The following is a 27843-nucleotide window of genomic DNA, read 5'->3' as shown; positions in this document are numbered from 1 at the left end:
AAAAAAACTTCACTGATTTCTCAATATTTACCCTCCTTTCCCCAACTTGATCAACTCATTAGCAAAAGAAAGTAGCAATGCTGAGCAGAGGTGAGACAAGCTTAAAGTAAGTGAGATGAGGTTTTCTATTCCTTCCAAGGGATTGTGCTCAAAATTGTCAGTTTCCCACAGTGGGAAACCAGGAATGTGCGAACAGGTTGCTTTCATTCCTCTACCACCCACCCACCCACCCATCCATTCTATCTAAGTTTGCTGGGAGAAGGTGAAGAATGAAAAAGTGGATGATTGTAACTCATATGATTGTGTTGTCCATGCTTGTCTTGTGACATAGACATATATAGATAGTATACACCGCCTCTACTCCAGCGAATAATGAAACAACTGCACCAAAATATTTGGCCATTCCTTAGCTAAATAAACTCAGAAGACTGGGATACTATTTACAAGCCAGAGGTTAAAATAGAATTTAGTTCAAGTAAAGCAACAAAAAGTTGCTATTAAAAGATTCCAAGAAGGGCAGAAATAATAGAGGGATATAAAACAATCCAGTAAAATGTTTATTATGTTAGTATAAAAATGAGATAATTGTTACAAAACATCGCATGCAGTCTTAGAAAAGGGAACACAGTTGAAGAATTCATGTAGTATCTTATCCAGCTTCCTTGATGTAGAATAACTGAAGTAGATATTTATAGATGAACATCTATGTTTGCTTCAAGAACACAGTCAGATGGCTGCGTCCACATATTATCTTCCTGCTCCACTATCAAGCTTTGTTCTGTCTCAGGAACAAGGCTGGCAAATGGTGTTGTCCTTAGAGTTTTATTGCAGAATAAGTTGCGGAAAGGGGTAGATTCCCATGGCTCCCCTCTCTAAGTGTTAACTACCAATCACTTACTTCAGGGGTGTCCAACTGCTGGCCGCGGGCCAGATGCGTCATGCCAAAATCACAGCCAACCCATTGCCGGCAATGGGAAAAAAAAGTCGCAATACGTCGTGACACATCACGTGACGTTGCGAGTTTGACACCCCTGACTTATTTTAAAGTGTGATGGGATAGAAGTGGAGGCTATAGGTAAACTACTTGGGATAAACAATTCCACCATTTCTCAAGCTGCCTGAAGGATAGGTTGCTCCAGTCACTTTCTGAATACGAATTTAGCACACTTTTGAAAGAGTGCTAAACTTATATGAATTGCAAAACGGACAGGTGGTAACAGATGGACAGGAGGGGTTGTAAGGAGCTCTTTCTTCCTTTGCCCATACCCTTTCTTCACATTTGCAACCTGTTAGTCTAGCAGGCATGAAGTAGGCATACAGGGTAAAGCAAGAAGGAGTGACCACCAATAAGCATTTATTTATTTATTTATTTATTTGTTTGTTTGTTTGTTTGTTTGTTTGTTTATTTATTTATTTAGTGTATGGCATAGCATACACAGACTAGCAATATATATAATTTCAAGCAATATAAACATTTCATCTAGACTAGTAGAACACAATAAAATATAAATGTTAAAAAGATCTATGTTCAAATACCAATGTCTAACCATTAAACAGTAGCAAAATTTATATTTTTTTAAAAAATCAGATACTGGACCGATGTATGCCATCAGCTTACAGCCGGTCATGATGTAAGGTACAGTTTGACATGGGACCTCACAGCAAGCTGTAACTTCTCTACTCTAAACATAGTTCTGCATAAGAGGCTGTTTTCATTGCTTATGGAGAATAGCATTAGACCAGCAGCAACACTGTTGGTATATTGGAAAGCCATTAAGACCTGGTTATTCCCTTGAACACTGATCTGAAATAGGAGATTTCACAAGAAGTGATGGTTTATTTATTTTGAGATAGGCTATTCCTTGGCCAGATATGATTAGAATTGAGTTTTTTTCATTGTATTTTAACCCATTTACTAAATGAGTCGTTTGCTACAAGATGGGTAGGCAGCAAATAAATGCAATAAATAAAATAAATTGGAACGTATGCTGCATAGAATTGCAGCATATAACCTTAAGTATCTAACAAAGTTACATTCTGTAGTAATACTGGTTGTGAGTGGCCATGGCTGGCAGTATCTAATGGCTGATGTTACTTCCAGATGAGATGGAGGGCACACATAAATAAATAAATAAATAAATAAATAAATAAATAAATAAATAAATAAATAAATACATACATACATACATACATACATACATACATGCATGCATACATACATACATACATACATACATACATAAATCTAGAAATAGCCTGTGTAATGGGCAAAACAAAGTAGGCTAAGATGTCACAGCCATTCCCAAGTAATGAAACCAATAAAAATATAGCTATGCAAAAAAGCTTCTCAGGAGAAGTAATTCATCATTGATGACAGAAACAGCAACACTCAGTCTGGCTTCTCTTTAGCATGCTAGTCTGCTACTAATTAAACAGCACAGTAATCATCTCAGAACCTTTAAAAAGTAATTTGTTGAAGAAAAGTAAGAAGCCATTGTGAAAGAATTCCAGCAAATTCTGAATAGAAGTTCTGTTTATAATACAGTGATCAGCATTGCATTCACCTCTCCTACATACTCCATGAAAAGAGTTAGAAGCAATTCTATTTGGGTAGGAAATCCAATTTCATTTGTTCCTTGACTTGGTAATGGCCTGAGAAAATTGGTCTTGTGAAAACTACATTTCATATCCATAGCTGGCAAAACCCAACCCTTTCCCCCAGTTTAGATTGACCTTCTGTGCAGCATAGGGCTAGCACTTTTTCAAAAGAAAGAATGCTGAACCCATATTTTAAAGCATCTTTCAAAAGAATACTAAGACCTGACAATCACATTAGAAGAGCCAGTCAATCATTATGTGGGCAGCTGCTTTTGTGGAAGTAAGATATGAGCTCAGTCCTGTAGCCTAAACCAAAAAGTCGTGGGGAACAATTTCCAGTAGCTGGATAGGGGAAGATATGCTTCTCCAGCCTAAAATGGCCAATAGGGGGTAGGAAGATTCTGGCCTTTGACCACATCATCAGTCACATGGTTGATGAAGGATCCTAATGTCCACAGCAAAAATAGTGTCAGGAGAAAGGGGAAAGCTCTCCTTTAAAATTGGAACAGCTAAAGAGAATTTCAAGCTGCTTCAGCTGTGAACTGGGGATGAAGCAAGGAAAGCCAACATCATGAGAACTTTGAACTACATGCTCAAAAAGAGTAGTTATATATATGATTTTATATATAAATGCAGTGCAGGGGAAATCAGACATTGAAATATCTAAACTATGATAGGATGGCCATCTTTAACTTGTTGCCTTCTGTTCCTGTCTGATCTAGTCTGAGATCCTGGTACCTACAAGATACTTTTGGACTACAAATCATACTATTGTTCATCTACTCTAACCCTGAAAAACAGTGGGCCTGATTTTGTTTAAGCCCATTCTATATATTATGCCATTCTGTCTCAGAAAGAAAAAAAAAGCCTCCATGACCACAGACGTTCTGTGACATAATGATACTTACTGATAATAAGATGTTGGGTACTGCGTGATACACAAATTATCACCTGTGGGTTCTGCTCTGATGACTACCCACCTGAATAGGAGTTTAAATTCATGCAAGGGGGACAGATACCACTCAGAAGGGTTACAGCTACTGAAGGAAGAGCTTTAAGGAAACTCTAGACACCAAACTGTTCTGTTTACATCTGCAAGAGAATTGTGGGGTAAGAGATGCTTGAAATGTCAAGGTTGATCATTGTGAATAATGATGCTTATAAGATACTGGAGGGAAAAAAACATATTTCTGATTTCTTCATACAGGTACCAACTTGAAATATGAAGATTATAATTTTGCTTCTTTCTCTTTTGGGGCTGACATTCTCCATACCAGTAAGTTGCCTTTAAATTTTTTCACGTTTGTTTTGGTGATGTACCTTCTTAGCAAGCTGAAAGTATATTATATACTTCATAAAGCATAGAATCAAGTTTCGCCCTGATGCCAAGCAGACTTGTTCTCTGCAAATCTAAACTTGTACAAGCACCAAATCCCTATTTTTCAAAATTTGGGGTTTTAATTTGTGTAAAGTAATTTGGTTCTTTATCTGATCTTACCTATTCTCTTATCTGATCTCTTTAGGGAGAAAAATCTTATGTATTGATAGCTGTGAAAAATGTACAATGACAAACATTTCTAAATGGAATTTGTTTTCTGAAGGCTATTCTGGGCTATTTCTCTTCCCCACACATCTGAGGGACAGAGCTACAGATGTCTTTAATAATAATAATAATAATAATAATAATAATAATAATAATAATAATAATAATAATAATAATAATAATAATAATAATAAAGTTGGAAGGGACCTTGGAGGTCATCTAGTCCAACCCCCTGCTCAGGCAGGAAACAAATGGCTGTCCAATCTCTTCTTAAAAACTTCCAGTGTTGGAGCATTCACAGTTTCTGGAGGCAGGTTGTTCCACTAGTTAATTGTTCTAACTGTCAGGAAGTTTCTCCTTAGTTCTAGGTTGCTTCTCTCCTTGATTATTTTCCATCCGTTGCTTCTTGTCCTTTGGAGAATAGCTTGACTGCCTCTTCTTTGTGGCAGCCCCTGAGATATTGGAACACTGCTATAAAATTCATCAGTCGTCCTTCTCTTCATTAAACTAGACATACCCAATTCCAGCAACCGTTCCTTATATGTTTTAGCCTCCAGTCTTCTAATCATCTTTGTTGCTCTTCTCTGTAATCTTTCTAGAGCCTTTATTTTACATTGTTGTAGAAAGGAGAGTTGGGGGCAAGGCATGTGCTGAATTTTAAGCTTTTTCAAGATTTTGTGGTTTCTTAATGATGTTTGGAGGAGCTAGTTTGCAATTGTTTCTTTTTCAGTTTGTTTTTCAGATAGCTTGTCTGCAGGCAATATATATATATCTATACATGCCTTCTGGGCAGCCTGGCACAATCTTAACTACTTGGGTTAAAAATGTATAAAAACATCCCCCACCTTCTCTTTTGAAAGAGAGGTGTGGAAATTACACTCTTATAGTCAACTGGATCCCTTAGACTTCACATGTGAGAAGTCTGGTGCATTGGGAAGTATCTAAACAATGAAAATACTCCACTATTTGTGCATGTCTGTGCATGGGCTTATGTACATGTTCAGGGATTGAAAGTAATAAGATATTCTGCTCGCTGAATGGAAAATGAGAACAAAAATGTCTTCAGAAGTTCTGGGTGTTCCATCACTGGAGGCTTTCAAAGAGAGACTGGACAATCATTTGTCTGAAATGGTATAGGGTCTTCTGCTTGAGCAGGGTTGGATTAGAAGACCTCCAAGGTCCCTTTCCAACTCTATTATTCTATGTTCTATGTTCTAAATGGTTTCAGTGTTCTAGGATATACTTCTTGCAGTTTTATTTTGTAGCAATAGAATTGGGGGGGGGGGGGAAGAGGAATAAAGAGAAGATGAGAGGATAAAGGGAGACTGAATCAGAGCAACAATCTGGCCCTCCCTTCCTTCCCCTTAATATTTTAAGTGCCCTGGAGGCAAGACTGTGAAATTTAAAAAAAATCCTTGAAGGGCTGGGTGAGGATAAGAAACAATTTATTTAGCATCGTTTAAGGAAGTTACCGATACCTATATATTGAACATTGACCCTGTTACAAGCGCATAGTGAAGTGTGAACTAGAACTAAAATACATAATGTTAAGCTGAACTATAAACAAGGAAGGGGAAGCTAGAGTGAAGCAGAAAAAAAGTAAAAAGAAAAGAGAAAAGGAGAGACACAAAGGGAGAGGAAAGGGTTAGTGATAAAATAAATCAATAGCAGACAATGTCCATATTATGCTGAGAAAACATCAAACATTTGAGTCCATATAAGTTATCAGAAGTTGAGAAAAACTCAAACTCCCAGGAGTCTTGACTTTCTTTATTCTATATATTTAAGGTGACCAATCATCCTCCTTTAGGGAGGACAGTCCTTCTTTTGTAAGTTCTGTCCTCTCTCGAAAAGTGTCCTCCTACATGTCCTCCTTTTCAATATTTGAAGACTAATCTGTAAATCTCCGTATTCGATTGATGCCGATCCGATCCGTTGCGTGTGATATGTCGTATTTGTATTTGACATGACAATTCGTCAAGGCTTGGTACAGTGCAGCAAGACGCGATTATGAGATGCATGCTCCGCACAGGAGAATTGTTTTAAGAGAATGTGTCGTGCGCAAGAGTGCGCCGCACACAAGTGGCTTTGTTTACTTCTTACCAAAACACGACACGGCACACACGCACGCATTAGACTCACTTTTTTTTTCTTCAATTTATTTGTGTCCTCCTTCTCATTGTAAAAAAATTGGTCACCTTAATATATTGATAGGGTTACATCAGTATCCCATAGTTTTCTTTTCTCAAAGAAAAAAAAATTAAAAGCTTTGTAAGATCACCTTAAGCTGGCCTCCAAAATGCCTCCCATCTCTGTGTCTATGTAAAGCTAGGCAATGAGAAGCAGAGTTGGTTCTTAGCAGCTCCTGTGTGATCAAATGTAACTGAAATAAATAGATGAAAAGAAAATAGGGACTGGTCCCAGGAAAGAACATTGATTAGGAAATTATCTTGCCTCTTACAGCAATACACTTTAGTACCTTTCCTGAGAAATATTGTAGGAAAATAATCTGAAGATTGGTGGGAGCAAAGAGCCTCTCTGGTCATGAATTTCTGGGGTCTTTCAAACTTGTGATTGTCTTAGTGTAGGTAGGAAATCCCAATTCTCGGTACTATATTTAAATGTTTTGGCCATGTGTTGGTAATTTAAAAGTTGAGGAAAGCTGTGAATAGTTAATACTCTATGATTCTGTTTTACCCCTGTGCTTTTAAAGAACCACCAGAAAAGGAATGGATATTCAATGAGAAATGAATCATTTGTTATGTTAATGTTTCTCTGGTAACCAATACAAGCTTAATATTGCTGGGAGTGTGCAAATAACTCCCCAGAGTACTTACATGTATAAGGAAGTGCCTGGTAAACAATGCATATCATAATTTTTTGCACTGACAGAATGCAAGTGAGGTTTGACTTCTCTGCTTGATTTCATTGGGGGGGGGGTTGTTAATGGAAGCCTTATTTTGTTGCTCCCTATCCTTGGACATATCTGTGAGGAAGGCGTAGTATTGTTCCTCATAGGTGATATAGACCATGCTATACTGTAGGTGTTAGGAGGATTCTTTGTAAGAAGTACCGCAGCAAATCTTAGCTTGAATAATGACTTAGAGTGAGACCAACTTGCATAAGATTAAGACATATTGGTGTGCTTCATTTAAAATTTATGTTCTTTCTCCTCAGATCAACCATTTTGGTAGGATTCTGGCTACAAGCAGCAGCAAAGAAGTAAATATACTTGGGTGACAGCAAGGGGCAGGGAGTCTGCAGGCCTGTTTTGTTGCCAAAGCAGTGTGTGTTTGCATGTTCGTTGCATGTTCTGAATTGTTTAATTACCTAGAAAATGTTGACACATTATTATGAGGTCTCTAGGTTCCTCTATTTTGGTCTGAGCTGCTAGTTTCCTTAGCCACCTTCCCTGCTCCAGCTCACCTTGTCTCTCATTATTGGCCAAACAAAAGAACAATGAGGAACCTCATCAGACCTGGCATCTTTTCTCCAGAATCAAAGCTGAGCATTAAATCAGTGCTCTGGGGGAACCAAGAGAATAATCCAAAGCTAGAAGATGAATTGGTAAAATTCTGCCAAAGATTTTCCTCACTGCGCCTGTGTGGATCCCTGCTTCCCCTTGTCTTTATAGCAGGGGTCCCCAACCTTGGCAACTTTAAGACCTGTGGGCTTCAACTCCTAGAATTCCTAAGCCAGCATGGTTGGCTGGGCAATTCTGGGAGTTGAAGTCCACAAGTCTTAAAGTTGCCAAGATTGGGGACCCCTGCTTTACAGTATATCGTCTGAAGCAGATGAATTGGGAATGGAGGCAGCTGTATTGCTGCCATGGAGGAGACAGACTAGCCACAAAAAAAGCCAAAATGAGTCCAGGACAATCTGGCTTGGACAGAATATTTCCATAGAATTTTTATCAACATTCTCGCAAATTACCAAAATATGTCATCCATTCAGAAATTCAGGGTAATCTTGAAGTGCATTAGAAGGGAATATGTATCAGTGTAACAAGACACTTATTTCAATGGGACTTATCCCACATGAACGTAAGTGCCCACGGACCAGATACTTGTACTGCTCACCAATTCTCCACCAGTTCATATAAAGCCATGTCACTACTCTCTGGTTCAATTTATCTTACGATAGAGCTGGCTCCTGACATGGCATTACTTTCCATTATTTCCACCTTTTCCTTTTTTTTTGTTTTTGTTTTTAGAAATAGTCTTTTCTATTCATGGAAGGGCAAAAAGAAAGAAAGGTTAAAAAAGAAATAATAGTGACTGCAATCTAGTCTTCTCCAAGGTGGCAATCTCCAGATGTTGTGAACGGCAACTTTCCAAACGTGCAGTTAAATCAGTATTGCAATGAGCATTTTGGTTGGGGAGGTTTTGGAATTAGAGGCCCACACAGGTGGAATGTGTCATATTGGGAAAGACTGATGTACGGTGCTGTCTTTGGCATGTTTACTCAAAAGTAAATCTTTATATGTTCAATGGAGTAATTTTAGACTTCCAGCATTAATCCCATAGCTGTTCCTGGAATGTAAGCAGCTGGTGAGCAAAACTGCAGCCAGAATAAGCATATGCAGAACTTCAGGATTTTTTTTTCACTTCCTGGCAAAAAATATTTAGTTTATTTGTTATAATTGCTGTTGAAAATTCTGTGTAATCAAAGGTTCTGATCAAAACTGTAGTTGTTTAAGATTTTTTTTTAATCAGGCTGTTTGTATTCTATGATGGTATTTAGAATTCAGTGGACAATTTTCTAAAGTCAAAAAGTCCCCCCCAAAAAATTCCACTACTATTCTGCGAACATTATAGATAATTTCCCATCAAATGGAACTGTCCTGCAAGCTTAAGTATATATGTACATAGTAAACAGCTCCAGCCCAAGAAAATCTGCAAATAATTATATATCTTAGCAGGCAGCTCACTTACAGCAGACTGATTATGATGAAGGATTTAAATTATTTTGTGAAAAACTATCTGTGATTCATTTGCCAGATATTACGCCTGTTGCAAAGGTATATAGCCATCGGTAATACTCCACAGCAAGCTCAGGTATTGTCATTTTTATTTCTCTTAATGGAAACACATTGGTAAAAAAAGGTCACATTTTAACTGTCTTGCTCTGCAATTGTTCTGATATGTAGTGCTATAAAATAACAATTCTGTTTATGATATGAAGCCAAATAACACATTCTGAAAAAAAATAATACACATAATAAAAACAAAGTGAAATAGGAAACAAAAAGATAAAAACAACACAAAAAATAGATAAAATTAGCAAGTAGCTACTGATTAATCTTATTGCTGGCTTGAAGAAAATAAATTTATATGTTTGTTAGGTAATAGTTAAACAAAACCCAATGTAATGACAATAGCAGTCATGCAGAACTTACTGCTTTCCTGTGTGTTTCATAGAGTATAGCAGTTAAAACATGGAAGATTTTCTGTTTCCCAGACTAGCCAGAACTATTTGACATTTTATACAATAAAAATGGAAAAGGGACTCAATATCCCCTAATCTGCAAGGGCACGCCAAGTTGGGATCACATTTCTCTCCGAGCAGCAGGCAAGGTAAGATAAAGGAGTCCCTGCAGATTTTACTTCACCAGTCAATAGCCGACATTAGAGGGCAGTGCTCAACTCTGTTTCCAAGCCAATGAGCCAGCACTGTCAGAAGACATTTCATGTGGCCAGCATGACATCATGCCACAGTGCAGAGCATGCAGTGAAATACAGAATTCTGTTACCTTCCCACCAAAGTGGTACCTATTTATCTACTTGCATTTACATGCTTTTGAACTGCTAGATTGGCAGGAGCTGAGACAAGTGATGGGAACTTACTCTATCACACAGTGGTAGAACTTGAATCACTGGAACACAGACCTTCTCCAGTATCTTTTAAGTCACTGAGCCCCCATGCATAAGAGGCAGGGCATGGTTAACATGGGAATCCTCAATGGGACTAGCCTGTCCCACTTCTGCCAGCAGAGGAGGCCTGCTACAGAACTTCATCTGGTAAGGAATTCTGACAGGTGGAGTCAAGGAGAAGAGCTTTTTCTGCTGTGGCCCCATCTGTGTGGGAAACTCTACCACCGAAGACGAAAACTGCTCCTGCCCTTTTGGCCTTCCAGAAGGGTATTAAAACATTGTTGGTTGGCCTGGGACCCCAAGGGAGACACTTACCACTGGAAACGGTAGATAGGGTAAAATAAGATCTCATCCCCGTGCCTCTTAGTTTTAGTTTTTGTATAGTCTGAACATTTTAATCTGCATAATTTTAATATTTTAATAAATTTTAATTATTTTTTAAATTTATTTTATAACCTGTAAGCCACCCGGAGTACCTTAGGGGAGATGGGCAGCATAGAAAATTAATAAATACAATAAAAAATATGGGATTTTAATTCTAGCTTGGATCCCTACTGAATTGAAAGCCATGTTGTCTAAGGCAGACCTCAGTTCCATTTTCCAAAATAAAGAAATGCTGTCTAGGAGAGTTGGGGCAGTCAAATAACCCTCTATGAAAATCAGTTTAGCCTAGAAAAGTGTGTCCAACCTTGGCAACTTTAAGAGTTGTGGACTTCAACTCCCAGAATTCTGAGGAATTCTGAGAGTTGAAGTCTACAAGTGTTAAAGTTGCTAAGGTTGGAGACTCCTGGTCTAGAATCTAAGATAGCAAAAGGCCTTATAAGTATTAATAGAAGCAAAGCCTGATTCCAAATGAAACAGGTATGTTATGAAACACTTAGAAAAACAACAGAAGAACAGTTGGAGGAAGAGGAGCTTGAGAAGGCCAATTCCTCATTGCCTACAATGTAGTTTACATTTGCCGAAACCATCTTTGAGCTTCTCTCAACCTCTTCCACTTCTGCTGTTTGCAAATGGAGATGACGGAGAAGCCAAAGGACTCTCCAGTTGCAAATGATGCCTCTGTGTCCCAAGCATTTTCTATTGTGCCAAAGGGAGAAATTCACTGGGAACAGGAAGGCTAGAGTTACGCAGTCTCAATCTGCAAACTTTCCTTGAGAATATTCATGGAATATGCTCTCCCCCTCTTTTGTATTTGCTACAAATTGTATTTGCGATAAATGCTTGAATATCCAAAGAGTTTCTAACCAAGCATGGTATGGTAGTTAAGATGTTGGATAAAATTCAGGAAGATAAAAGTTCTAGTCCACTTTTAGCCATAGAATTTCCATTGTTCATTTTGGGCCTTTCACCATCTCTGAACCCAACTTTCCTGGCGAGATTATTGCTGAGGGGATAAAACTGGAAAACAAAGTGCAATGTATGTTGCTTTGGGTTCTGAAGATAAAATATATATCTAACAAAGAAAAGTATTCATTGTATTCCTTTCTAAATTGTAGCCTCCGCAAAGAGCTGTACTGCCTCCAGCAAAGTTGGTTCCAGATCCAAGCCTACCAGGAAATCAGCCTCCAAATGTGGTAAGCTAAAAAAAAAAATAACAATATACCATCACTTTGTTCATTGACACTATCTTTTGAATAGCACTGAAAGAGAAAGCCAAAACTCAGCATCCGTCCGCTGCTATCTGGGCTCTGCCCAGCTAAAATCCTCTTCTTAGTTAGACGTGGGCTGAAACCTAGGAAATCAGAACTCCATTGATCATTGCTGATGAATTTTTGGGTTTGGCATGACAAAAATTCTGAAAATGCCTAATTTGATTCTGCTAGTGTGTCATATACATCCTGCCGAATAAAAAAAGAAACTTTTTTTTTAATTTTCCCCATCTAGGCCACCCTGCACTTGGCAGCAATGCAGAGGCTGGACCTTAAGTAGAGGCCTAGGTCTCAACTTCAGACCTAGCACCACCACTGCCACTCAAAAAGACCATCTCACACAATTCCTCAAGACGTGATTGTCCCTGTGGCTCAGCATTGCCCAGGATCTGCCATGCACTGTTTGCTTTTAGGCTGTGGGGTTTTTTTTTCTCCTGTTGATAGGCCCTTGCAGCCTACCCCAGGCTTCTCTGGATTGCATGAGGCCTTTGTCCTTGAAGGGCTTTGGAGAATGATCTTCCACGGACTCTGCAGTCTCCAAAAACTGTGCAAAAGCACAGCCTGTTCTCCTATGATTTTCAGAGACTCCGGAGGCTATATGAGAGCACACCCCACAGAGCCTCCACAGCCTCTGAAAATTGTGTGAGAATAGGGCATGCTTTCAAGAATAATTGTTGTCGTCAGGTATTAGTGAATGCAGGCGAGTCAGCCAAAAGGTGGCATGTCACCTTCGACACACATGTCATAGGTTTGCCACTGGCGTTGATGTCTGGTTTGAAATAGAGAATGAAAAAAAAAAGATCTAGCAGGAACAACTAGTGTATAGATTAAATCTCTTCATTATTGCTATGTTTGAATGCATAGAAAGATTTCTGCTGCCTACATCATAGAAGGAAGCTGAGGGAAACCATTAAAGATACCTTTCTTCTTGCTTCTTGCTGCTATCAGTTCTGTTAAATTGACAGCAGAAAAATGAACTGGACTAAAAATACTGTTTATAAAACTGATCAAGTGCCTCAGATCTTTCCCTCTCTGCTATACAAAGGGGTGGGGGTGAGGGGCTGAATATAAGAATGGCAGCACAACAATCAGTGGCAATTCCTCATATTTCAATAGGCATCACAAGGCTATGGTTGTCACACCAAATCAAAAGATGTTATTTATAATTCAGTGGAGAATTTTCTAAAGTCAAAAGGTAAAAAAAATAAATCCATTACTATTTTGTGAATATTACCGATAATTTTCCATCAAAAGGAGCTGTCCTCCAAGCTTAAATGTATAGGTGTATGGTAAACAGCTCCAGCACAAGAAAATCTGCAAATAATTATGTATCTTAGCAGGCAGCTAACTTACAGCAGTCTGATTCTGATGAAGGATTTAAATTATTGTTTGAAAAATTATCTGTGATTCATTTGCCAGATATTACTCTGCAGATATCCTTTCTGTCCCTGAACATTAAACTGCAAATATGAAGAACTGTTGCACTAATGCCTGGTCTAGCAATTATTATTTTATGCCTTCAGGCTTAGGTTGCTAGAAGCAGCTCCCATTGAACTGAATAGCCATGTACAGAATTGCATTAAAACTCTTGCAAGAATCAGCTTTAAAAACTCATCCATTCTTTGCATTGCAGAACTTTCCTGTCATCAGCCTACCACAGAATCAGATGTTCCCAATAGATATGAATTATGTAAGTTATTTTCTGCACTAAGCAAGTGTACCATCATATATGCTTTGTTTCATATATCAGATGACTGGCAGATCTGGGCTGCAAACATCCCAACAACTGGATGGCATCAAAAGATAAATTTCTGCTGCTAATGGTCATATAGACTTTTGTAACCCAGATCTGATAGCCCTACATATAATCTTTCTTGGCAATGGGTCAGCCATTTTCATTTCTTCATGAGAATGTTACTTCCCCTTCATATAGTCTTGTTATATTAAGTCTGTCTTGAGTGATGCAGGCAGGTGGGGAGGGGAGGGGAGGGGAGAGGAAAGGAAAGGAAAGGAAAGGAAAGGAAAGGAAAGGAGGAAAGGAAAGGAAAGGAAAGGAAAGGAAAGGAAAGGAAAGGAAAGGAAAGGAAAGGAAAGGAAAGGAAAGGAAAGGAAAGATAAGATAAGATAAGATAAGATTCTGGAGCATTTTGCTTTTAGTATCTTTTTTTAAAAAAAATCAGAATGTTTTTCTTTCTTTTCAGTATTAGCAAAATTCCCTATGAGAGGGCTGGTTCTAAATTCACCAGCTTTGTGCATCCACCATCATTTTGACACATTGCAGGATGCTGCTGTTTTCTTACCACTTCTGCAAATCAAAGAAACATAACCCTCTTGACAAGAAAATCAGGATAGCATCACTTCTTAAAGAAAAACTGAACGCCACAAGCAGAGAAGAGTCTTTAGCAATATCTAATAGTAGATGCTCTGAGAAGTACTTAGCCAGCAATTGGGACTGCAGAACATGGCAATTACTACAACATGATGGAGAATCTCTTCAGTGTTTATGAGAGCTCAGGCAGTATGTATTTTTGTAACCCGCAGAGCTTTTTATAGGATCCTTCTCATAGGCACCATCCAGCATGCAATGGATTTTCAATAAAGAGGAGATGTTTGAATAAGGGAACTATTTCCCCTACTGTCATCTTTGGAAATCCAAGTAATATTGGGTTTTCACTCTGTGGAATGTGTGGTTCTGTTTTGTATCTGCACTGCTTCCTGAGGACAATTGAAAGGATTATAATTTGCAAAGGTTTGGGACCAAGCTGCCTATAAACATTGTGTCTGTCGGTCTGTTTATCTACCTATCACCTATCTATTATACTTAAGAACCAGCCATCTCCGGGTGGTGTTCAATAACATATTAAAAGCATAAAATCAGTAAATAAAATCCAAAAGAGGCAAGAAACATTGTCGTGTTTCTTTTTCACCTTAAGCCTCTTGCCTTCGTAGAGTCAAAACAGGACCCCCCACTCTCCGTTTTGACACTTTTGAAGGTGAGCAGACAAAAGGATGCCTTTGTGATTATGCCTGATTTGTAAAACAGCATCTCAGATGGCATTCAGGATGAATTTTTATGCAGGACCCTTCCTGTTCTATTGCTTTAGAATCTGTATATTCAGTTCTGTTTTGCTTCATAATAATTTTAATAATATAATTTTAATAAATTTAATTGAATAATTATAATGTTCATAATGTTCATAATGCTCATAAAAGGCCTGGGGTTGGGGACAGATCCTCCCGGAGAAAATCTATTGATGTGGTTGCTAAGAATCAACAATGACGTAATGGCATATAATCAGTCAATGAATGCTAATAAGGGAGAAATCAATCAATAAATCCTGTAAACATAGATAAGGGGATTCTGATATAAGAAAGGCAATAACAAAAATACAAGTAGAACACTGGAAGTGATAAATTTCCACAGGAGTTGGAAAAAGTAGTTAAAAGAGCAGTCATGATGATGTTAGAATACACAACTGGAATCATTCACAAGATCTAGGTGGATTGCCAGAGCAAAAGATGGACATTTTATAATGAGCCAGCCGACTGTGGGCGGCTTTTCTAGTTTCCCATTTAGTACCCAACTGTGGTTGGCTTTTAAATAGCACTTTCATAAAAGTGGCATTTTTTTTCCAGCTGTACCCCAACAGCCCCCATCTCCAACCACCACGATTTATTGTCAGGGATGGTTTAGAATGTGAATCTAGAAACATCTGGAAGATCACAGGGTTCTTGCCCTGTTTTGTTGATAAAATATGCAAGTCTTCAGATGTTGCAGAACAGCCAAAGGGCTGTGATCCTTAACTTTGGTGCCAAAATCCTGGAGCTTTGCCTGACATTTGAAACATCAGTGACATGAGTGAGTGGGAAGCACAACACATCTTGCTCAGGAGCATGGTGGTAAAACTGTTGTCCTCTTGTGCTATATTTGACACTAGAAACAAAGAAAAAGTATTATCTTTGTTGACTATTTTAATCATGTCACCCAATGCAAAGGAAGTCGCTTTCTTTCTTTCTGTATTTCTTTCTAATCATTTTCTAATCCACTTTCCATGCAGCTTTCTACTCTCCTAGGAATATTATCCACAATGCAGACATTGCCTATAGTTGGTGGGGGAATGACTGTACCACAGCAGCTACCGCCAGGGCAAGCAGTAAGTATTTTATAACTCCTCTAAGAATCCAATATGGCTGGCTAATATTCTCATCTGTTTCCACCGTTCATCTTTCTCCATTTTGAAACCTAACTAACTCAACATCGTTAGGAAGCAAATATATTCACATTCCAGACTTAGACATTGGATAGTAAACATAAACAACTTCTTAATTCCCTTAAATCAGCTTCTGTAATCATCTGTGTCTATATGTGATGTATATTCACATACTGTTACTCTGCATAACAGTTTAATATTAAATACAGTACATTGTTTCAGAGAGTTAAACTTACAGAAAGGCAAATAATGGTGGTAGGAGAGAAACATTAAAGGAATAAAATAGGCAATGACCTTCCAAAACAACTATGAAGTCTAGTTCCCATCAGCTCCAGATAGCATGATCAAAGGGATATTGGGAGTCGTAGTTTAACACCTCTAAATATTGAGAAGGTTGCACCTATGCAGCCTTCGTTGCAAACTGATTTCCTATGCCAGTGGTGGCGAACCTATGGCACGGGTGCCAGAGGCGACACTCAGTCCTAGGCCTTCAGCTGGGTTTTATAAAACCTTTTCGCTTTAGGCCTCCGCCGTCATGTACAAAAAAAAAAGGTTCAATCAATCAGTCAATTTCAACTTCTCGCGGGGAAAAAAAAGTTCTTGCAAAGTTGGAATTGATTGATTGAACTTTTTAGTCCCACCCAGTCTGCTGTTACCACCGCAGCCATGCCCACCCAATGGGCCACACCCACCCGGCACCCGACGATGCATAAGTGAGTTTTGGGTTGCAGTTTGGGCACTCGATCTCTAAAAGGTTCGCCATCACTGTCCTATGCTCATTTTTCCCCAGTGATGGCTAGAGCTGATAGCAATTGGAGTCAGACAAATTGGAGGGCACCTGATTGGAGAAAGCTTCATCCTGGTATAACCAGTGAAGAATAGTACCAGATGCTTCACACAAAGTTGTACCAGATGCTTCACACAAAGGTGCAAGAGAATTAGCATTACACTAGCATTATGGGAAGAGAGTCCAAGCAGAATCGTCACAGTGTCTGCATTGATTTTGCCAATTTAAAAATGTTTGTGGAAAGTGTAACATAAAGTGAATCTAAAAAAAGGTTGTCTAATGATCCAAAGGATTACAAGGTCAGAATAGAAGCATGTTTTACAAATACCAAATAGCTAAATAGCTAGAAGACAAACTAACGCAAAAGCCAGTTCCTCCTTCAGTCTTACTTGTAGTTAACTAAAGGCATAACATACATGCAATTATTACTACTTGTCTTGCAGATGCTGCCAATTATAGTTACACAGATGGGACCACAGGTAAGAAGAGAGACAGAAAGTCTGTTTGAGATTTTCAGGCTCTTTTTTTTTTTGCATAATGAATAGTTTTGGTTTTGTTTTTTGTTTTTTGAAGTGGATGTCTGCCTTGTTTTCGCTGGAACAGCAGTGCTTGTTCAATCATTTATTGGAAATGTCCATTGCCTGAAGTGGGTATGAATAAATTAGGAATAAATCTGTTTCCCTTAAAGATCATTTGATTCAACCCTTTTCCAATGGAGGAAACATGATCCAATTGTGATCCTGATCACTGGCTGTCCAAACATTCTTGCCGTTATGTGCTTTGCGTGCCCAAGGTCTCCTAGCATCTGCAAGTAGGTCTAGGAAAGCAATCTCTCTGAAACATCTGAAGCAACCAGCTTTTTGATCTTAATGGGACTGAATGAAATGGAACAGTGGGCTGGCTTAATATAAAACAACGCTTTCTCCCACATTCCTACCAGGTGTGAAACACACTTGGGGAGATAATCTTTTCTTCAGCATCATATCTGGCAGAGTATCCTCTTCCAGGAGGGTCTGGACTCTGTTAAAAAATGAGGAACTGGGGCACCATTAATGGTGTTGCTAACAGGCTTGACTGAAGTGGAAATCCACTTCACAGGAAATGGATTTATCTATCTTTCACTAATCCACTTCAAAGCAGTACCGGACTAACATTTGTTTGTACTCTTCTGACTAATCTTGTGAAATCACAACGGTGATTTAGTACTACCAAAACCAATTTTTTTTTGTAAAAATAAGAGGATTGAGGTTTCTTTTAGGAAAGGTATTTGGACTCTTAAGGGCCACAGAGCACTTCCAGAGGGTCCTCAATTATGCATACTTCCCCTTTTGTGGGAAGTAGGGGTTTAAAGGGTTTTATGGAAAAAGTGTTTTAGAAGTTTAGAAGGCACATCTTTTACATACGAGCCCTGTTGGTGCAGTGATTAGACTGCAGTATTGCAGGCTAATTCTGCTGGCTGCCAGAAGTTCGATCCTCACCTGCTCAAGGTTGATTCACTCTTCCATCCTTCTGGGGTTGGCAAAATGAAGTCCCAGATTGTTGGGGGCAATCTGTAAACCGCTTAAAGAGGGGTGTAAAGCCCTGTGAAGCAATATATGTCTTAGTGTTATTGCTTTCTTAAAAAAATACAAATAAGCCAAAATCCAACAAAAGGACCAAAACTCTTAGCCTACTCACTCTGTGATGTTCTGTAGGATGTGATTGTGGGAGCGTTGTGTGTAACCCCAGATTGCTCTCTCACACACAACAACATCCATGGGAAGGGGAACATCCATGGCCTTGGAAAATATGAATATGAGCTTGTGCAATGGATAGCAAGTGATGAGGAAATAGATCAAGCTTGCCCTGTCTTGATTATGTTTAGTATACAAATGGAGAGAAACAAACTGTCAGGCTTTCAATATCCTGTCATTATTCCATAGAATAATAAAGTTGTGTATTCTTGTAGTGTCTGTTTCCAGACCTAGCCTATCACAAATGTCTTATTGAAAGTGTGCGTGTGTGTGTGAAGATCTGCAGGATGGGCTTCATTATTAAAGGTGTGGAGCTTTGATCACTATTCCATGCCCATAGTCCTGCAGATTTTGGAACACCTATGTACATCCCTGTATCAACCCTAATAAGACTGTAGCATCATCATCATCATCGTCATCATCATCATCATCATCACCACCATCACCACCACCACCACTATTTTATAAACTTTTTAGAAATCATTGTTCCATGCCTTTAATGTTTATTTATTCCATTCTGCTCCCTCAAACCCACATTTTCTGATTGGTGTTCTAGGGTGCAGTGCTCAGCTCTGAGGAAATGGTAAATAATTTACTAACATATTTCTATCTTCATGGGATCTTCAGAATCATCAACTAGCCCAATTCTAAACCATCCAGACTGTGTGATAGATTTACAGCTTCTTCACAGGGTCAGACAAAATGCCATTAGGGGGACCAAAGGCCTCACCAATTCTCATTGGTGAGGCCAAGATATTTCATTTGGGTTCTTATCAAAAAATTAGGCCTTCCTTCCTTCCTCCCTCCCTCCCTCCCTCCCTCCCTGGTATGCTTTAGAGTTTATACTACAGTTTGAAGAGACAAAACAGGAAGACAAAAGATCTGTATACAATTTTACAGAAGCTAATTTAGATATATGGGTGTAAATCTAGAAACAATTGCTATGGCTTTGGTTGGTCATTTAAAAATACTATACATGAACAAGACTTGTTCTATATGTTTCAGGGTCTTGCTTTGCCCTTACATGGTTCTCCGTCTTGAGAATTTGCACTTAGATTGGGAAGCCCTTTGAGTGGAGAATGTTTTCAATAGGATTGTTGTCCTCTAACAAGTAGGGCTAAAGTTCAAAATATGGATAGGTTATGGAATCCAGGATTCCGTTTTCCAGAATTTGGCTTTTCAGATCTCACCAGGGGAAGAGGGAGATGCTGAATTCCTTGCATTTTTTTTTATGGAGGAGTTGAAAACAAGAAATACTACTCTATATTTTCTCTCTGTTCATTCTTTTCTCCTCTTTCTTTCTCTATAATGTCCAAAGTGCTCCATGAGATCCTTTAACTTTTTGATACACATTCTCTTACTTTCTTTTTGCCTTGGCAGTCACCTTCACAGTTCTTCACTGGGCTTCTCCTTCCTGGCATGCAAGGAGCTATGTTCCCTTCAGGCCAAGCTGAGCCCCCTCCTGAAGGTCAAGATGGATTTCTTCCAGTGGGCCAGGCCAATCCTGAAGGCACAGCAGCAGGTATCCAGAAGGTCTTCCCCACAGCCACTGATGGACTGAGTGAGATTCCAGGCGAGTTGTACCCGACTCCCTCTGGCTTCAGACAGCCAGACGCCGGGACAAGTGACATGTTTGTGGAACCCACTGCCGACATCAATATGGAACCAAGTGAGCTTCGTGAACCACCCACCTCTCTTGTAAAATTCGATATGGGTAACATGCAGAGTCCTCATAATCTCTCTCAATCACCTGTGAGAGGAGACAGCCCCATACCAATGAACACTGTGGCTAGTAAGCCTCTGAATGTGCCCTGACAGAGGGGGTGACAGCAGCTCTTCAGTTCGGGCTAGAAGTGGCAATAAGTTTTTTTTTATTTTGCCTTTAAGAAATACAGCATGATTTCTTTAAAAGATGTGGGCGTTTCCAGATCAGACATCCAAAACAACTACAGCAGGTATATAATTCCAGTGTCAGACCTTAATAATCTGGAATTGTTATTTTATGAGAAAAGGTTTCCTAGCTTCACATTTATTCCTTAGCAACATATCTGGCCAGTTTAGTACTCTACATACCCATTGCTATAAACTAGTTTTCTCCATACTAGCATCTTTCAGATAATGTATACTAACTGCCTGAACCTGCATGGTTTTTAAAAACATATAATAGCACAAAGGCAGAACTGTCTGCTCCAGACATGCGTGAAAGAGGATGTGGCATCATTTAAAAAATATGAATAGCAAATAGCGTATCCTCCTACGCTTCCCAACCCCTTTCCAGATCATGACGAGTATTGGAGTTCATCTCAATATTTCAAATGCTTCTTCTTTGTGCATTCCCACTACTGTTTTAATTCTAGCTGCCTCTTTTTTTTTAACTTCTGGGCGATTTCCATAGTAGGGAATTTGACAATTTCAATGGCAATGAGAGAGATTATATTCCCCCTTCCCCCAAATCAAATGGATTAGTATAGTTTATCTGAGCTATATGATTATTTTTCCAGCTGGATATACAATCTGGAACAAAACTTTATGTACCATAATGTCTTATTAGAAAAGAAAGAAAAGATTGCCATGTGAAATGAATTTTATTAAGATCATCAAATAATTAGAGGTTGTTGTTTCAATCACTTCATTATATTCTGTGGCTTGATCTGACTGGGGGATAACATGCCATCAATTTTCTGTTTTTTTTCCTTTGAGAATCTAATTGTGCCATGCTATATATTTTACATTTTTGCTGGCAATGCATTATGAACATTATATCAATAAAGGTATTTTCCAATGCAGTTCCAATGTCTTTGAATTTTCTGTTTGATTCCCATTTATGGTTATAATCCTTACACTTTTCCCCTGAACTATTTATCTTATGATAGTACAGCACAGACACTTGGCACCAAAATCACTCTGTGTATATATGTATTTATGTATTTGTTTATTTACTTATTTATTGGGGTATTTTTGTATTTGTTTTTATCAGGCTGTCAGCCGCCCTGAGTCCGTAAGGAGAAGGGCGGGGTACAAATTCAATTAATAAATAAATAATAAATAAATTCAATTTTTATAGCTTCCCACTTAAATCAGTGTCCCTGGGCGGCTTACAGTTCAAAAAAATAGATTACAATTAAAGAACAAAAACATTTAAAAACAATAACAAAAAATAAAAACATCCAAAATAAATATACATAGAAGCTGAGATACTTGACCGTTACCAATAAAGCCAGGCAATGGGGCCCTTGACATATTCAGCACCTCAAGTTGCGGAACATACATTATTACATACATTATTACAATATAACAATATTACAATACAACATAGCCACAGTTTTGTTACAATTCCTAACATGAAATTTGTGCCAAGATTTGTGACAATGTCAGCTGACCATCATATCCTAGCAAACATATCTGCTGGGCTTGAGACACAGACTCTAGACTACACCACCCATGGCCACAGAATGGCAAAATATAATAAAGTCAAGGCAGCACACTTGGCCTTGGTAATTTTGGATGCATTGGCCCACAATATCTCCTGTGGAAATTGTAAAACAATGTTAGACTTATTGGGGCAATTCTCTATATTCTGGCATTGGTCACAGAATGTCACATATGCAGTTACTGTGCATCCTATATCCTTGTCAGCAGAAGCTTTGAATTAATCTTCCTTTGATACTGTATTTTTATTTGGGTGATCCTAAACTCAAACTCAACTTCCTCAAGCACAATTAGGTGGGTACTATGAGCAGTCTATGAAGCTTACATTCCTTTCTCCCTTTCTCCCTCCTCTACTCTCAGTATAAAAGGCCATCTTTAATGGTGTTCCAGAACTGTGTAGTGTGTAGTAGGGTGCCCCAGGGGTGCCCCAGGGCTCTGTTCTGGGCCCAGTGCTCTTCAACATCTTCATCAACGATTTGGACGAGGGGATAAATGGGGAACTCATCAAATTTGCAAACGACACCAAGCTGGCAGGAATAGCCAACACTCCAGAAGACAGGCTTAAGATACAGAAGGATCTGGACAGACTTGAACACTGGGCACTATCTAACAAAATGAAATTCAATGGTGAAAAAAGCAAGGTTCTACATTTAGGCAAGAAAAACCAAATGTACAGGTATAGTATAGGGGGTACCTTGCTCAACAGTAGTAACTGTGAGAGGGACCTCGGAGTCCTAGTGGACAATATGAGCCAGCAGTGTGCTGCAGCTGCCAAAAAGGCCAACACAGTGCTAGGCTGCATTAACAGAGGGGTAGAATCAAGATCACATGAAGTGTTAATACCACTTTACAATGCCTTGGTAAGGCCACACTTGGAATACTGCATCCAGTTTTGGTCACCGCAATGTAAAAAAGATGTTGAGACTCTAGAAAGAGTACAGAGAAGAGCAACAAAGATGATTAGGGGATTGGAGGCTAAAGTATATAAGGAACGGCTGCTGGAATTTTGTATGTCTAGTTTAATGAAGAGAAGGACGAGGGGGGACATGATAGTAGTGTTCCAATATCTCAGGGACTGCCACAAAGAAGAGGGAGTCAAGCTATTTTCCAAAGTGCCTGAAGGCAGGACAAGAAGCAATGGATGGAAACTAATCAAGGAGAGAAGCAACCTAGAACTAAGGAGAAACTTCCTGACAGTGAGAACAATTAACCAGTGGAACAACCTGCCTCCAGAAGCGGTGAATGCTCCAACACTGGAAGTCTTTAAGAAGAGACTGGACAGCCATCTGTCCGAAATGGTATAAGGTTTCCTGCCTGAGCAGGGGGTTGGACTAGATGACCTCCAAAGTCCCTTCCAACTTTATTATTATTATTATTATTATTATTATTATTATTATTATTATTATTATTATTATTATTATCATCATCATCATCATCATCATCATCATCATCATCATCATCATCATAACTTTTAGGCTCTGTTAGAAGGTGACAAGTCACACACCATTAATATTAAGACTGTGGCTAGGTTTGCCTCACTCTCTTGCATCATGGAAGGCTTCCATCATAGTAACAACATTGCAATTGTTCTGCCTGCCAGCCTTAGCCCCTGGATCTTGTTCTGAGGATGGAGAACCTCAATAAGGGTCTTCTTCCCTTCCCTTCCCTTCCCTTCCCTTCCCTTCCCTTCCCTTCCCTTACCTGGAGTTCTTTGTCTAACTAATCAGGACAATGGCTTGAAGATATTAATTCTCTGAAGGATCATCTGTTTCTGAATCAAGTGAGGATTGTTTTAATGAGAATTTCCCTTTAAAATAATGCAGGCTTAGCATTAAACACATAAAGAATGAGTTCCTTTGGAAAAAGACCTAACGAAGTGTTTGAATAACTACTCTGAATTTCAAATAAAATTAGCAAAATCACCCTAATTTTATTTGCAAGTTATGGGCATTATCAGGTTCTAGAACCTAAGTGGAATTTATACATTCTAAATATTTTTTTAGATGTTATTGCACAGTAGCTTTCTTGTCTTTTTTCACCAAAGCAAAAATTCTGCTTCTTAAGGAAGATAATCTATTGTCTTGTCCAATTAAAGAGTACATTTCTCCCTTGATGTTGAAGACTTTGCTGGTTTTTTAGGGCATCTTATTTTGTGCATGGTTTAATCTCTACAAACTTTTTGTTAGGGAGCAATTCAGCCATGTATAAAGGCAGCCCACCTGAATATGTAATAATTACATTCACATTTAAGACAAGCAGCTATATTGTAGCATAAACTTTCTTAGAAGTAAAGATATTGGATTCAGTAAAGATATTGGATTCAGGGGTTACATGCATGCAGGTCATATAAAGAAGAACGTTGCCCCAAATATCATTATAAATCTGTACCACTAGTATTCATTAGGTCACATGAAAAAGTAAACTATGAATTTTGAAAGAGACAAGTGTTTAATTCTTTTTTTCATTTTAGCAGATAAGGGATAATGTAGGTATGTATATGAAAGGATATTTGAATGGAAATGTGTTATTTCTGAAGCTGGATTTTGTAGTTGGTTCTGAAGGCTGAATGAAGTAGAATGTACTTGGAACAATTATGAATTAATACTAAATAAAGTACAATTCAAATACTTTGGCTACCTAATGAGAAGGAAGGACTCACTGGAGAAGAGCCTAATGCTGGGAAAGATTGAGGGCAATAGAAGAATGGGACGACAGAGAATGAGGTGGCTGGATGGAGTCACTGAAGCAGTAAGCGTGAGCTTAAATGGACTCCAGAAGATGGTAGAGGACAGGAAGGCCTGGAGGAACGTTGTCCATGAGGTCGCAATGGGTCAGACACAACTTCACAACTAACAACAACAAAAGTACAATTTGTCTAAATTCCAGCTCAGCTTTTTTGAAGGGTGTCACTAATTTAAAGGAAGAAAGACTTAATAAAATATGATGGCTTTATTCCTGGAGTTCGTTAGGTGGGTGTTTTTAAAGCACAAATGACAGGAAAATTAAGATAGAGCCAGAGCATGATCACCATATTTGTTTGCTCATCTAAATGCCTTCCACTGTTGGGGCTAGGAATGGAATGTATTATTCTCCCAAGAAGTCTCATAAAAATGTGTCGCTGGATCTCTAGAAATGATAATATTTCTTCCTATACTTTCACATTTGTATACACTTTTTGAATAGATCGGGTGATCTACCTCCTCTTATAAATAGGTATAGCAAAAAGCTATTTATATATATATATATATTTATTTATTTATATTCCAGCTTTATTATTTGTATAAACAAAGTAGCAAACATAACTAATAGTCCTTCCTCCTCCTATTTTCCTCCATAACAACCCTGAGGTGGGTTGGGTTCAGATAGAAGGACTGGCCTAGCCAGCTTTCATGCTTAAAGTGGGACTAGAACTCACAGACTCCTGGTTTCTAGCCTGGTGCCTTAACCACCAGACCAAACTAATTCATCCCACAGATGCCAAAATAACCTTATGGCAGTAATCATGCACATATGGTATTTAGGTCTAGTAAGAATAGATAGCTTTTGCTGTCAGTCTTAAAATCTACACTGATGTAGCACAGAAAGAAATCAGAAGGAAAGGGAAAGCCAGCTTCAGCCTTCCTATGATGATTTGTTGGTAGAAGTGGGTTGTTTAGATCAGGGGTCCCCAAGTCCCAGGCCATGGACTGGTACCATTCCATGGTTTGTTAGGAACCCGACCACACAGGCGAGTGAGCAAAACTTCATCTGTATTTGCAGCTGCTCCCCAATGCTAGCATCACCGCTTCAGCTCTACCTCAAATCATCATGCATTAGATTCTCATAGGAGCATGAGCCCTACTGTAAACTGGGGGGTGTGAGGGTTCTAGGTTATGTGCTTCTTTCCCCCCACCCCAGATCCATGGAAAAATTGTCTTCCACAATACTGGTTCCTGGTGTCAAAAAGTTTGGGGATCGCTGGTCTAGAAAGTCTACACTACTCTACCATCTCCAAAACATGTGTTTCTGCTTCTCTTCCTCACAGGGAGGGAACCAGTAGTCTCAGTGAGGAGGGAGATGGTCCCACTTTAGGCGTGGTTACATTTATGAGGGAGATGGTAGCTGCTCACTGTATACTTCTTCCTCACAAGCAATTCTGTGCTGTATTCATCCAGTCTGCCACCCCCACCATCTGTCTGCTCTTGCATCCCATTCATTCTCCTCTGATTTTTCCCAATCTCACATTTAGTCTACGATTCACATTACCCAGCTTCTAGCCATATGTTTCCGGAGGAACAATGGAATGTTTAGGTGAAAGAGAATAGCATAATTTAATAACAGAGAACTTCCCTTGGAAGCAGAAAGTTCCCAAGCAACCCCAATTGCCAGGGTTATCCCTTTCATTTTTGACTGATCCTTAAATTCTTTTCATTCTTCTTTCCTAAACTCATTTTATGTAGTGAATCTATGAAATACTGGCAGATTATGGTGATTTATAAACTGCCTGCCTTGGAAATGTTTCCTGGAATTCAAATGCAAGTGATTCTAAGGTCTTTGTAATGCTAAATATGATTTCCAGTTTGCTCCAATAATCCCATCTGGTGTGTCTGAGAACCATTTACATGTGTTGGGTACCCATGAGATATCTCCTGGGTAAGTACTAATATTCTAACTTGTTAATAGCAGCTCTTCATCTTTAGAATCTTTGCTGTTTATAATGAATATTTGCTTCACTGTGTCCCCTGGTTAATCAATATTGATTAGAAAAATCAAAGTGCAGCTGAATCTAGTGTGATCTTTATTTAATTTTTTAAATAAATTGCTCCTCTTTAGGAATTTGCTAACAGGCTGTGCCTAGCATGTAGAATTACAAGGAAATATGCAAATGAACTAATTTAGTGGTTAAATTATTTTCATTTCAAAGCCAAAAGGAATGTTTCTATGAATCTTATGTTGCTAATACATAGCAATAGTAATGAGCATTTTAAACGCTAGCCGGTACTAATGTACTATTAGCAATAAAAGACAATCTTGATGAGTATCTAATGTAAAATACTTTATTTGTATGTTAGAGGTTCAGAAAGTATCCAAGTGTTTGTGACTATTCATTCCTTCATAAATAGATGAGAGAATTTGCTCATTTAGTTCTTCTCCCTCTCCTCCAAGGTCCATTTATTTGCCTGTTATTGTGAATCCAGCCCTGGTCTTTTCAAAGTGGGCTGTCAAATAAGATGAAGACCAAATGAGAATCTGAATTAGTTTTTTGGGACATGACATCATTGAATGACTGTCCTTCTTGGAGTTGCCTTGTAGGGGAGATAGGCAGCATAATTTTTTTATATAAAATAAATAAATAAAATATTAAAACATTTGAATGGTCAGGATTCTGAGACTTTTCTGTGACACGCAAACATGGAGGAACAAAATATTAATATGGAGTTGCATACCATGAAGTATTGTTCTCATCACAAATATTTTGAGTATTCGTACTTTTATAATGGCTGCTAAAATAAAAACATGAAAGGCCTTTGTTTTAGTCCAATTTCTGTGATTTGGTAACACAGAACAAAGTTATATACTTAGACTGGACCTGATGAATGAATTGAAGATGGCTATATTTAAATTGTTTTATACTCATCTCTTATTTGCTGTGAATATTTTAATGATTTATATGTTGTAAACCACCAGGAATTTGCTTGAATTATACAGGTAGTCCTCGACTTACAACAACAATTGAGTCCAAAATTTCTGTTGTTAAGCGAAACAGTAAAATGAATTTTGCCCCATTTTACAACCAGTTGTTAAATGAACCACTGAAATTTTTCGTTAGTAACATGGTTGTTAAGTGAATCTGGCTTCCCCATTGACTTTGCTTGTCAGAAAGTCACAAAAGATGATCACAAGTCCCTGGGACGCTGTAACCGATATCAGTTTGAGTCAACTGCCAAGCATCTGAATTTTGATCACGTAACCATGGGGACGCTGCAAGGGTCCTAAGTGTGAAAAAGTGTCATAAGCAGTGGTGGGATTAGCTGGTT

General features: G+C 38.6%; 1 protein-coding gene across 2 annotated transcripts; it reads left to right on the top strand.

Annotated features, from left to right (window-relative positions):
• The first annotated feature begins 3588 nt into the window (after window positions 1-3588).
• On the top strand, window positions 3589-21183 carry AMTN (amelotin). Of its 2 annotated transcripts, XM_015814648.1 has the most exons (10): window positions 3589-3708; window positions 3806-3874; window positions 7319-7363; window positions 9142-9198; window positions 11514-11591; window positions 13300-13356; window positions 15725-15820; window positions 17108-17143; window positions 18954-18980; window positions 19778-21183. In XM_015814648.1, the coding sequence occupies exons 2-10, from the start codon at window positions 3821-3823 to the stop codon at window positions 20210-20212; spliced, it is 885 nt and encodes a 294-aa protein (XP_015670134.1). In that variant the 5' UTR covers window positions 3589-3708; window positions 3806-3820; the 3' UTR covers window positions 20213-21183. The 2 variants fall into 2 exon arrangements, with proteins under 2 accessions (XP_015670134.1, XP_015670135.1); XM_015814649.1 differs by lacking the exon at window positions 18954-18980.
• The last annotated feature ends 6660 nt before the right edge of the window (window positions 21184-27843 follow it).

This window comes from Protobothrops mucrosquamatus, unplaced genomic scaffold, assembly GCF_001527695.2.
Source record: "Protobothrops mucrosquamatus isolate PMUCROS unplaced genomic scaffold, P.Mucros_1.0 scaffold270, whole genome shotgun sequence".
Lineage (NCBI taxonomy): Eukaryota > Metazoa > Chordata > Lepidosauria > Squamata > Viperidae > Protobothrops > Protobothrops mucrosquamatus.
Note: the sequence above shows the minus strand (reverse complement) of the source record. Positions and strands in the feature narration are given on the sequence as shown.